This window comes from Chrysemys picta, chromosome 6 (assembly GCF_011386835.1).
Source record: "Chrysemys picta bellii isolate R12L10 chromosome 6, ASM1138683v2, whole genome shotgun sequence".
In the NCBI taxonomy this organism is placed as follows: domain Eukaryota; kingdom Metazoa; phylum Chordata; order Testudines; family Emydidae; genus Chrysemys; species Chrysemys picta.
This window is the reverse complement of record NC_088796.1, coordinates 16,291,100-16,304,803: the sequence shown is the minus strand read 5'-3', so window position 1 is coordinate 16,304,803 and position 13,704 is coordinate 16,291,100. Positions and strand designations below refer to the sequence as shown.

Below are 13,704 nucleotides of genomic sequence, written 5' to 3'. Positions count from 1 at the left end.
ATGTTGTAGCCGGTACTGCAAGATATTTACGTGCCAGATGTGCTAAAGATTCATATGTCCCTTCATGCTTCAACCACCATTCCAGAGGACATGCATCCATGCTGATGATGGGTTCTGCTCGATAACTATCCAAATTAGTGCAGACGGAAGCATGTTCATTTTCATCATCTGAGTCAGATGCTGCCAGCAGAAGGTTGATTTTCTTTTTTGGTGATTTGTGTTCTGTAGTTTCCGCATTGGAATGTTGCTCCACACCCCATCCTGATCAAATTTTGGAAGTCAATTCAGATTCTTAAATCTTGGGTCGAGTGCTGTAGCCATCTTTAGAAATCTCACATTGGTAGCTTCTTTGTGTTCTGTCAAATCTTCAGTGAAAGTGTTCTTAAAACAAACCACATGCTGGGCTAGGTTCCCTCTAAGCTGCCCAAGCCCGCCGGAGCTGCTGGCAAGAGGAGCCCCTCCCTCGCCCCCCACCCCAGCACCGCTGGAGCTGCCGCAGCCAGGGAGAGGCACCTCTTCCCTGGCCCGGAGCTGCTGTGGCGAGAGAGGGCTAGGGGGTATCCTCTCTCCCAACCACAGCCCTGGGGCAGCCTGCACCCAAACCCCTCATCCCCAGCCCCATCCTAGAGCCCACACTCCCCTTGCTCCCCAACCGTCTGCCCCAGCCCTGAGCCCCCTCCCGCACCCCAAACCTCTCATCCCTGGCCCAACCCCAGAGCCCGCAGCACCCCACACCCCAATTCTCTTCCTGAGCCCCCTCCCGCACCCCGAACCTCTCATCCTCAGCTCCACCCCAGAGCCCGCACCCCCAGCCAGAGCCCTCATCCCCCCACACCCCAATCTTCTGCCCCAGCCCTGAGTCCCCTCCCAGACTCTGAACCTCTCAGCGCCACCCCCACCACATGAATTTTGTTATGTGCACCAATATGAAGGTGATGTATCACACATCATCTCCATATTGGTGCACATAACAAAATTCATTCTGCACATGGATGTAAAAAATTAGAGGGAACACTGATGCTGGGTCATCATCCGAGATGGCTATAACATGAAATATATGGCAGAATGCAGGTAAAATACGGAGCAGTAGACATACAATTCTCTCCCAAGGAGTTCAGTCACAAATTTAATTAACAAATTATTTTTTTAACGAGTGTCATCAGCATGGATGCATGTCCTCTGGAATGGTGGCCAAAGCATGAAGGGGCATACGAATGTTTAGCATATCTGGCACGTAAATATCTTGCAGTGCCAGCTACAAAAGTGTCTTGCAAACACTGGTTCTCACTTTCAGGTGACATTGTAAACAAGAAGCAGGCAGCACTATCACCTGTAAATGTAAACAAACTTGTTTCTCTTAGCAATTGGCTGAACAAGAAGACTGAGTAGACTTGTAGGCGCTAAAGTTTTACATTGTTTTGTTTTTTGAATGCAGTTATGTAACAAAAAAAAATCTACATTTGTAAGTTGCGCTTTCACGATAAATAGATTGCATTATAGTACTTGTATGAGGTGAACTGAAAAATACTATTTCTTTTATCATTTTTACAGTGCAAATATTTGTAATAAAAATATAAAGTACTGTACACTTTGTATTCTGTGTTGTAATTGAACTCGATATATTTGAAAATGTAGAAAAACATCCAAAATATTTAATAAATTTCAATTGGTATTCTATTGTTTAACAGTGTGATTAAAACTGCAATTAATTGCGATTAATTTTTTTGAGTTAACTGCGATTAATCGAAAGCCCTACTTAAAATCCACCTCTCTGCCATGGAGCAAAAATGACCAATATTTTTCAGGGCCAACAAAATAATTCGAAATCCCTTGCAGCAGCACTTAAACACTGTCCACAAAGTTATATTGATATAATTGCATATGCTGGTGTAGAAACAAAGAAATAAATCTAAAGAGCTATTGTCATTATGACCAAGTTGGTTAGGACACTAGAAATGGATTATTTCCTTCTTGGAAAAGACATACTTTAATACCAACACAGGTTATTGTAATCAACTCCATTTTAGCCTGAACAGTCAAAGTTATAAACAAGTGAAAACAGCATCTTATAAGGGGAAGTGTTGTGCAACCTTAATAATAGGCTATGCTAGCAGCCTAATGAATAATGCAAACACGGGGACAGTGATAGTAGCTGTCCAAAGCAAAGTGTAGCTTATAACTCACAAGTAGAGTGCACCACTTCCAGAAAACACCTCAGTGTTCATACCCTCAACCAAAGTTTCTTCCCTGCTATGAAAAGTCCCATTACAGTCAATGGATCAAATTCAGCCCTGAGTAATGTCACTGAAGTGTGAGTTGCACTCACTTCCCCCAGGGCTGAAAATGAGTTTACGTGAGAGTGAGTATAGGCTACAAGATCACGTTGAAATTATGTTCAGGGACTAGGTTGTCTGTAATGTAATATCTCTTCTTAAAGAAACAAAGCAAAGCCCTCCACTCAACTCAATCGCATTTCTCTATCCGTTTCCCTGTATGTAATAGGATGACCAACTGCGATTTTCAAAAGTTAATTCCAAATTTTCAGGGAATATTCTATGAAACAATATTGATTTTGGTGAAAAAAAGTCAGAAAACCAGAAAAGCCTGATTTCCACGAAAACCAGGCCCATAGAGTGTTCATTTGGTGCTGTGGGCTACTTCACTGCTCATGAAGTTCTGTGTGTTATCCAACATTTCTACTGCAAAGAAAGGCAGGGCGGAGGAAAGAGAACTTGTCAGAGTGGGAAGTCAAGGGGCCCAGCTGTTTTGTGGGGACAGGCTGGAGTGAGGCCTGGCTGTGGGGATAGGTGGGGAAGGGAGGCGGTCCAAGAAGGAGCTTGAGGATCAAGTGTGTGACCCTCTAGGAATAAAACTGAGAATAATTTGACCCTCATGTGCTGGTGATGTGTTAAATAAAGTGACTAATTAGAGATGAGCAAAATTTTTCATTGAAAACTTTTCTGGGGGGAAAATACAAATTGAGTGACAACAAAACATTTTGCAAATTCATGTCAGTTTCACCAAATTGTTTGTGTGGAACCCGCCCTCCCCCCACCCCAAATCCTGAGAAAGCTAATATTTTGTTTTGACATTTTTGAAACAAAACGTTTCAATGTTTCAAGTCAAAAACAACATTTTGTTTTAAAATTTCCTTCAGTTTTATACATTAAAAAAGAAAACTTACAAACTTTTAAAAATGCTCAAAATCTAAACAAAACATTTAATTTTTGGTCAAACAAAATGTTTTGCTCAACCGAAATCAAAATTCTTTTTTTTTACTTTTTGGTTTACTGAAAATTTTGAAAAAAAATTCATTTCAGGTCAACCCAAAATGAATTTGGTTTTTGATTTTACAGACCACCAGTGAACTGAAAAATCAGTTCTTCGCACAGCTCTACTCCTAATAATCTATTACTGGAAGGTCAGACGTAGTCATAACAATAATTTGCCTTGCCCTCCTACAGCAGCTTTCATGAGAAGATCTCAAAGTGTTTTAAAGACAGTGAAGCTCACCAGACCCCATGTGAGGTAGATCAACATTATCATTTCTGTTCACAAATGTGCATCTGAAGCAGAGAGAATTAAGATTAACATTTTAAAATTTGGAACTATGTTCACAGGTGTTGGAACTAGAGGTGCTAGGGGTGCTGCTGCACCCCCTGGATTGCAGTGGTTTCCATCCTATACAGGGTTTACAATTTGGTTCAATAGCTCTCAGCACCCGCACTATACAAATTGTCCCAGCACCCCTGATTATGTTGGCTACTAACGTTAGCCATTTCAGTCTATGGTTAGGCCCTTAAATAAGTGACCTGCTTTTCAGAGGTGCTGAGCACACACAACTCCCAATAAACTCCCCCTTCACAGTAGCAATACCTGTATGTGTTTTGACACCAGCATGTCCTGCAGGGGAGTCACTTAATGCTGTATTTTTGGCAGGTAAGTAAAAGAGAAACTGATCTGTAATCTCTTTATTTGTAATAGTCACATGCAGACAGGCATTACGATAATGATCTGCGATCTCATACAGGGCTTACTGCATTTTTTAAAACAGCATTTCAGTTCACGTCTAAGCAATAATTCCTACCAAGGCATTGTACCTGCAGCCTCTGTTATGTAGGCGTAAGGTGAATTATTTCCCACAATCATTTTCAAGCTGGGAAAGATGGGCAGTTTTTCAGTGCTTGGGCAAGAGAGGTATTGCTTACAGGTGAATTGAAATGCTGTTTATAAATCTCAGTAAATCCTGTAGGAGTTCTTAGATGATTATCAGAGATACATGTAAAGACCAAACTACCACAAATTAACATATTCTAAAAGATGAAAAATCAGTTCCTCCTTCACCTATCTGCCAAAACCTGAATTCAAGGTTCTGCATTTCCCCTGCAGGAGCTGAAGTGACTAACACATACAATGGTAATCGTTAACAAGCTATCATGTTAACCAAGTTATCCCACCCTCTTATCCAAATAAAACAAGTTGTCATGTTCTAAGGCTGTGCCTAGGAATGGAGGGCTTCTCTGCGGCACTGTAAGCTCACATGCTAGAAACCTGGAAGGAAACCCTAATAGCCAAAACTAGACTGAAGTTTATGCTTCTGGTGGTTATCTGAGTTCCAATAAAGACAAACACCAGTGAAGGAGTAAATTTGAGCTATATATAGTGTGTGGTTCCTCTCAAAGCAGGGATAATTTCCATCTGCTTACAATGAAGTACTGCAGCATTTCCCTATGCTTCAAACAGGAAACAGCACACAGCAGTCATCAGTAACTGCATAGCACAGGGATCGACAACCTTTCAGAAGTGGTGGGCCGAGTCTTCATTTTTTCACTCTCATTTAAGGTTTCGCGTGCCGGTAATACATTTTAATGTTTTTAGAAGGTCTCTTTCTATAAGTCTATAATATATAACTAAACTATTGTTGTATGTGAAGTAAATAGGTTTTTAAAATGTTTAAGAAGCTTCATTTAAAATTAAATTAAAATGCAGAACCCCCTGGACTGGTGGCCAGGACCCACGCAGTGTGAGTGCCACTGAAAATCAGCGCGGGGGCGTGCCGCCTTTGGCACGCGTGCCATAGGTTGCCTACCCCTGGCATAGCAAATCAGTAAATGTTAACACTTCAAAGGTGCCTACTTTATGCACTGTATAAAAACAGGACTGTAAAACTAGACACCAGGTTTCGTGGCTCTTGATCTCCTTTCTTTCAAGTAAAAAGAAGAACAGGAGGACTTGTGGCACCTTAGAGACTAACAAATTTATTAGAGCATAAGCTTTCGTGGACTACAGCCCACTTCTTCGGATGCATATGCATCCGAAGAAGTGGGCTGTAGTCCACGAAAGCTTATGCTCTAATAAATTTGTTAGTCTCTAAGGTGCCACAAGTCCTCCTGTTCTTCTTTTTGCGGATACAGACTAACACGGCTGCTACTCTGAAACCTTTCTTTCAAGTGCTGAACTGCTTGTTGGATCAGTAAACAATTGATATTTCAAGAGTGTCAGTCTCATTTGCACACATCATGCTTAACTCTGGCCTTTCTCTGATATTTGCACACCAATCCCACTGCCAGGGCCGGCCCACAACATTTTGGCACCTGAGGCGGGGAACTCAAATGATGCTCTCATGTCCCCTCGCTTGGGCCTAAACTTTGAAAGGTCTCAATTCTGCCTTCTTCCTGTTCTACTCCTCTCATGGTACTGCTCTGCAACCTACCCCAATAAAGGAGAACTGTGACGAAGTGGACTGTTCTTAATGTTTCCTCTGAATACTATGTGGGTGCCTCAGTTTCCCCTATGCACTTCTTAAGTCTCCAGTGTGCATAAATGGCCGACACTCTGTATCCTGGCAACAAATGGCCAGGGCCCTTTTTCCCTGCAAGGGAATATCTAAAGGTAAACAAAGAGATCAGGTGACCTCCTGGCCTGGGAAAGAGACAAAGGCCAGAAAGGAGGGGCTGGAGGAGGTTTCAGTTGGGAGCTGGCTGGGGACGGGAAGTGAGTGCAGACGGGGTTGTCTGGCTCGCTGGGCCCCAGAATGGACCCGGCTGAGGGGTCCCATTCTCTGTACCTACAAGCTCTGTTTTAGACCGTGTTCCTGTCATCTAATAAACCTCTGTTTTACTGGTTGTCTAAGAGTCACGTATGACTGTGAAGTGGGGGTGCGTGCAGGACCCTCTGGCTTCCCCAAGACCCCGCCTAGGCGGACTCGCTGTGGGAAGCACATGGAGGGGCAGAGGATGCTGAATGCTCCAAGGTCAGACCGAGGAAGGTGAAGCCGTGAGTTTCTTGCCCTGAAGACAGTCTGCTCCGAGGGAGAGGAGGCTTCCCAAAGTCCTGACTGTCTTTGTGGGAGCAGTTCCAGAGCATTACCCGGGGACTCCATGACAAGAACTAACAACTTAAAATGCCTTGTTCAAAAATGTTAAGTAACACTTAACTTTCAAACACCTGAACAGCAAATGTAACTTTTCTTGTCTGCATAGTAAACACCGGCATTTTTATCTGTTTGAATAATCAAAGTGGTGGTTTCCGTACCTTCTTGGTTGCAAAGATCTGAACTGCTTCCTGAAGGTCCACAGTCTGGGCCAGCTCATGCTCTATTGAGATGGTTGCAAGGCCAACCAGCCTCTCCTGTGTCATTGTGGAGCGTAGATGTGTTTTTATTAACTTCAGCTTGGAGAAGCTGCGTTCTCCATTGGCAACTGTTACAGGAAATGTTAGAAGTATGCGCAGAGCAACAAAAGCATTTGGAAAGAGGGTGGTTATCTTATTTGTGCACATATATTCCAGAACAACCTTTGGAGTTGAGCCTGCTGAAATGTATCTTGAAAGGGCTTCCAGTTTATCACCTAAATCACTCGCATCAATATCGTGCATGTCATCATGTGTCAATACTGTCTCTAGTGCCCTGCATTGCTGGTGTAGGTCTTCTTCAGGTATAGTGAGGAGTTTTGGAATATCATACAACATCCCAAATATACTGCTGTGTTCCTTGAGCTGCATGAAACGTTCCTCAACTGACGATATTGCACAATCTAGCACCTGGTTAAAGAATTCAACTTTGAATTGTTGTTTGGGGTCTCTTATGGGATTATCTCATGCCTCGTAATCAAAATGTCTTCTTCGGTGACTCTTGTATTCTTGAATGGGTGGGAAGATAGCTTCAGTGTGAAGTTCCTCTGCCAACTTTTGTGCACTCTTCAGAACGTTTTGAAATCCTTCATCTGAACAGTAAGACTGTACGTATGACTTTGCTTTGTCCAGTTGTTCCATTGCTCCAGATATATCAAGGTCAACACCTTGGAGTCTCTTGCTTACAACATTTATTTCAAACAGTATGTCATGCCACAACACTAAGCCACACAGAAATTTGAAGTTATGTATGTTTCTGGTGATTCCATTTCCCTCTGCCACTGTTCTCCCACAAACAGTTCCTGTCATAGCATTATCCTACATAATGGCAACTGTGACATCATCTATCTTCCCAATTTGGTGTTTGATAGGCTTTATCGCCTCCACTCGACTTTCCCATCGTGTGGCACTCAGTGGTTTCAGTGTCAGAGAGGATGTTCCCAGATGTTGCTTCAAATTTTGCCATCGATAAGTTGATGCAGAGAAAAATACATAGATACTTTGAATTGCTTTAAAAAATTCAGTAGCCTCACTAGAAGCTGATGCTGCATCACTGACCACCAAGTTCAATGAATGAGAACTGCATGGGACAAAAAAAGCTCGAGGGTTTAACTCTCAGATCCGTGTCTGCACTCCTCTGTTCTTTCCTTTCATGTTGGCACCATTATCGTAGCCCTGACCTCTCATGTCAGCTGTCGCAATTCCCGTATCTTCCAGCTTTTTAAGAAGCACATTTGTCATAGCAGCTCCTGTAGTATCATCAATGTCAATAAATTCTAGAAAATGCTCTCTGACAGTCACCATGGCAGGGACATTTTCACTAGTGAAACTCTGTTGTTGTTACAAAACGCACCATTAAACTCATTTGTTCCGTATGGCTGATGTCAGGTGTGCAGTCCAGAATAACAGAGTAATATCTTGCTGACTTCAGATCTGCCACAATCTTATGTTTGACTTTTGTTGCCAGTAACTGTATGATCTCATTTTGAATTGTTTTTCCAAGGTAGTGGTGTGTGTACATTTCTTGGGTGGTGACTCTTCTTAGATGCTCTTGGAGTACAGCATCAAACTCAGCCATCAGCTCCCCAATTTTAAGGAAGTTTCCATTGTTTGGCACATACAGCTGATCTGAAGTGCCACGCAGTGCTATGTTTTGGGTAGCAAGCATTCTCACAATGGCAATGAGCCTTTTCAGAACATTTTGCAATCTTCTCTTGATGCTGATCATCTATGGTGGCCTTTAACCTTAGTCTCATCTCAAACTCTTTCCACCTATGGAATGCTCTCTGGTGCTTTGCTGCCTTCTCATGGCATGCCAGATTTCTAGCCAGATTTTTCCAGTCCTTTGTTCCTGTAGAACCCAATGTGGCTGGAACATTAGACTGAAAGAGTTTGCAACAAAAACAGTATGCAGCATTCTGGGTTTTTGAGTACATAAGCCATGGCCTCTCCACTTTGTCACCATTGGGGATTTCAGGCAGTAATGTGTTGGATGGAAACTTCTATTTTCATTGTCTTTGGGGAACATGAAGTTTTTCACTTGCTGTCGCCCATGCAGTACAAGGAAGTCCCTCAGGCTACTGCTCAAGTGGGTCCACAGTCCTGGATCATCTAGACTTAAGGAACTAAACTCAGCAGAAGCTTTTTCTTGCGCCTCCACCACACTCTTCTCTGATCTACACTTTTCTTCAGGAATGTGCATGGTTACATCCATTTGAGATGGAGATATGGATGCTGCAGTAGCTGGCAGGTCACCTGCACTCTGACTAACTGGAAGATCAGGCATCTCCTCACCACTCACATCCTCACTGGGGCTGGAAGGCTCACCATGAACATTTGTGTCTATGTATCTCAGGAGAGCTCCTTCCTGCTTAGACAGAAAAGATTCCTTTGCTTGCTTGCTTTTCTGAATGTTGCCCCAGCACGGCGTTTTCTTCTTTCACTCATGACTGCTGTTCTGTGCCAGCTTTAGTTGCTCTCAACACTCAATTGAAGGGGACAAATAAGCAGGCTGATAGCAGGGCCTGAGTGAGGGAAGATATCAGCGTCTTAAGGGCCTAACTGGCTCCTACTACTTCAGTTGACTGCCTGTTCTCCTCAAGTGGGTTCAGGGAAGCAGCAGGAAACAGGAAGCTCCCTGAGAAGCTGGTGTTAATCAGTCCAGGCTTCTGGGGATGTTAGAGAGGTACATAAGATGCTCCTCATCCTCTCTCTCCCTGCAGCTCCTGCTGCTTTCTGTTATTCCCTCTCACCTTTTCTCCTCCCTGCCTGTTATGTCTCTTGTGCCCTCCTTCCTCTAGCACAGCACTGCACCATCTCTGTGCATGTAGAGCAGAGAGAATACATATGCACCAGCAGCAGACACAATTTTCTGCACTCTGGGTCCTAGTGGCACCCCCCCACAGTCTGGCACCTGAGGCGGCTGCCTCAGTTCACCTCATGGTAAGGCCAGCCTTGCCCACTGCTGACAATGCAGAAATATCTGTAGAAGAATCCAAGAGGAAGAAAAGTGCTTCACATTAGAAATGCTGATGACTTGAAGTCAGTCAATGGGAGTTTCATGCATGCCTCTGGGGGACACACTTTGGCCTGTGAAATCCAAGCTTTGGTTTCCAGTGATGATCTCACAATGAAGGTATGAATGTTAAGAACTCAACAAGGGGAATTCTCCATCTCATCTGTCCTCCCCTAATGTACATTCATCAACAGATTATTTCATTTTAACAAGGGGAGTTGAGTTCCTTCTGGTTTTGCCACATTTCAAGCCCTGAGCACAGCTCACCACAAACGGGTTTATTTCTGAAAAGCTCACTTCTGCAAATGAAGTGATCTATCCGGTTCATTTCTTTCAGTCTATTACTGAATAACTCAAACTTTCCCACTTGGCAGGGAAGTCCCAAAATACCAACTGGAATCTTTATTGCCATTAAAATTATATTACTACAGTCAAACTCACATGAGTTTTATCCCTAAAAATAGCAGAGAATCATGGCTGAAAGCTGTAGCTTCTATGTGGGATCTGAAAAGGGGGTGGAGGGGCAGTTACCTGTCACAAATTTTACACCAAGGTCTTCTTGACTCACATTCATACAACTTGAACCATTTCTCTCCCCCAACCTGTTATTTTCCTACTAATACTTTCAAAAAGATGTCATGTACTGTTTGTAAGGCAAACATTGGCAGCTGTACTCTGGCTATTGAAATATCTTTGTACATGATGAGAAAATTATAAGCCTGAAAATTCTTATAGAACATGAGGGCTGAAGTGCCCCTGGAACTGATATACCCATAGAGGAGTCATTAGACCAACTGTATAACAAATCCAGCTATACTTTTACTTCTTAGTTTTTAACAGCACTTTTACCTTCAGAAACACTAAAGACAAACTACTATATGGTTCTAAAAGTAAACATAATTTTTTACTCATACACTTAGCAGATATATAACTAAATCATACTACTCTATGAAACCACTTCAGCAAGGAATTTGTACACAAGTACAGCATATTTAACCACACTCTGGTTAACCATAAGTTTCTTTAACTGGTTGGCTGAAAGTCCTGGTTAACCAAAACGTGGTCATGTCCCCTAACACAGTGTGCACGATTCATTGCTCCCTCATTCAGCCAACCCCCATTTAGTCAAATGGTTTTGATGTTGCAACCTGAGCAGTTCATTTACATGTGTCCATTAACCATTTAGGAGCTGCAAGACTAAGGAAGCTGCCAATGCACTGTTTCTACTTGAGCATGTTCACACACTTCAGAAACGTAAACACTTAATTGGATTCTCTTAATATCATGCATTTGTCTGGGGTTCAGGAACTAAATGTTCTCCATACAAAGTCAAAAAAAAACAAAACCACCTGGTAATATGCCTGGGATGTAACATTTGGATCTAGATCTGAACTGTGTGTCCAGATGTGGGCTTTTGGTTCAGGTCTGCCTGTCTCCAGAAAATAACCATTCAATTAATTTTATTCGTATGAAATGATCAAGTGTGCTACACTCAAACTTCTAAGTTTCATATTGAAACTAATTTAAGAAAGCCCAAAATCAATGTATACAGCTATGTGTCAGCTATGGTGCTCAGCAGAGTCCAAAAATAAATGCTGAAAGAACAGTGAAACTTGCATTTTTACATGAAAGTGCTTCCAGCACTAACACATCTGAATTGCTTCATTGCTGGAGAAGAAATGAAGTGCAGCAGCCAAAACCACAAAGCAGCATATGAAGATTTTTGTCTGCTTTTCCTAGGTTGTAGAGTATGCTGCAGGGGCTCGCCAGCCATTTCATTCCATTCACCATTTCATAAGAATGAAATCCTCTCGTGGACCTGCTTTCCCTTCCATCATCCCATTCTGTTTATTGCTTGACTCTCAGACCCCCAGAAAGGAGTTCATCGACCAGAGTTTGACAACTGTGTATACTTTGGGTCTAATTCTCCTAGTAATCTCCATTAACTTTTAGTGTTATATGGTCTATGGCACAGCAAATCAGTTCTCATTCCAGCCAGCAGAGAAGAGCGAAATGAAATGGCCAGCGTGTATGGATACCAATATCACTGCAGTAATAATGGATAAAATTATGTATGCAATGTTATAATAGCCCCACCGTTTAAATGTTTCTTCTTTAAAACTAATCAGTCAAAATCTTTCTTTGAGTTTAGAATGAATTAAAACTCAGTTATATTGATCTGAATTTCATAAATGAGCACAGGGTTTTGTTTTCTATTAAAAACAATTTTACAAATTCTCATGAATCAAAAGTTCATTTTAAAGAAAAACTTTGTGATAACATTTAAAGCAAGAGATTAATAAATGTGTTAACTACAGTTCAGATAAAGTCATGAACAACAAACATAATTTTTCAAAGACTGAAACTCACTACTTACCTGAAGATTTTAAGAGAATAAGAAACGTTGTGCCCAGTTCTGATCTCCCTTACACTGAAATAAATAGAGTGTAGCTAACACTAATGGAGTTCACCATAGTGCAACAAGCTTTAATTGGAGAAAGCCCTATCTATAGTCAACATCCCAGGGAGGAAAGTCTGCTTCCCACCTGGCAGTTCACCTCCAGCCTCTAATATCACAGAATATTCAGCTGGAGCTACGCTGCTTTACACCAGATGGATATGTGCCCCCCTAACTCACTGGTGTCCTCACTTTCTGTCTTTCATAAAATTTCACTTCATTACCTACAACTCTGATATGAAATCTCTAGCTTACTACTCTGGGGTGACCAGTACTGGGCAGAGGCAGAAATCACCTGCCTTTAGTTAGCATTTTTCATTGTCTTTACATAGCCTCTTACGCTTGGTTTCACTAATAAAACTACTTTTAAAAGTTTAGTTGAAAAAAAACCAGTTATGTGTACAAAATTACATTAGTAGGTTTGCTTCCTTGCTGTGAGAAAAAAATAGATCAATGGAGTTAAATGTGTATTTCCATACCAAATCCCCCTTCAGTTCCTGTTTAAGGCACATCTGCTTTGTACTGCCGCTCACTCATTGCTCTCCCATCTTTCCTTAATTTGCCCAGTAAAAAAGGACAGTTGATCATATTAGTGTTAACACTCTCAAGGCAGTAATAAGAAGTAATAATTTATAACAATTAACGTTGTTTATAGAGCAACTAGCATACTAAGTTCTTTACAGTAAAAGAAGTACAGATACTGACCCCAATCCTACAGTTCGGACTCAGACAAATCTCTCCATCAGCTTCAGTAGGGAGTTTTGCCTGAGTAAGAACTGCAGGATCAGCCCCAGAATATCTGAAAACATCTGCAGTTAAATCAGTCCCGTGAAAAGAGAAAGGGGCGAAAGGACTGTTACAGGAAGCTAGTAGTGGCAGCAGCCAAAGGACGGTCAGGGAAAGTTAGCAAACTAAAGGTTCTTCTATCAAATTACCCAAAAGATGAGGCTGAGCAGCAGCAGCACTGTCTTGGAGGTGATCACGCCACAGTCCATGTTTCCTGCTGGCCTGGCAGTCGAGCTTTGTGTAGAAAGATCTGGTGGCTTCTGCTGCCTATTCAGCCGAGTCTGTGTGTGTCAGATTTCTGTGCGCTTCCCTCCCACGCCTCTCAGCTTCTTGTCTGAGCCAGGCCTGCTCAGCTATCACATGATTTGCAACTCGCTGGACCAGTCACATGCTCCTTAGTGTACAGAGCAAAACAACATCTTACTGTAGTGTTCTCTTTATTACTGTATGTAGTCTGTCTGTCTAAAAGAGATTACCGTAAACTCGCTAAACTAGCTCTGCAACTACAACTAAGTAGCTTACCATATAAACACTAATAGCAGTGCCACCACAACATAACCCTTGCCAGCATTACTACACTTGCAGGGGTGGATCAAGACCCAGGGTCGGCAACGTTTGGCACACGGCTCGCCAGGGTAAGCACCCTAGCGGGCCGGGACAGTTTATTTACCTGCTGATGCGGCAGGTCCGGCCGATCGTGGCCCCCACTGGCCGCGGTTCGCCGTCCTGGGCCATTGGGGGCGGCGGGAAGCCGCGGCCAGCACATCCCTCGCCCACGCCGCTTCTCGCCGCCCCCATTGGCCCGGGATGGCGA

At 42.7% G+C, this 13,704-nt stretch overlaps 1 protein-coding gene across 2 annotated transcripts in view; it reads right to left on the bottom strand.

The window, feature by feature from the left end:
• Positions 1-13,446, bottom strand: part of LOC101947948 (tetraspanin-36-like) — a 52,720-nt gene extending 39,274 nt beyond the window's left edge. Inside the window, exon 1 of one of the 2 annotated variants that reach the window (XR_010602093.1) lies at positions 13,040-13,355. Coding sequence is in view for 1 of the 2 variants with exons in the window: in XM_005296879.5 (XP_005296936.1) it covers positions 13,040-13,099 (60 nt within the window). In the remaining variant the exon portion in view is untranslated. Of the gene's footprint in view, positions 1-13,039 lie in introns of both variants that reach the window. The other variant, XM_005296879.5, reaches the window with a different exon arrangement.
• Positions 13,447-13,704: the final 258 nt, after the last annotated feature.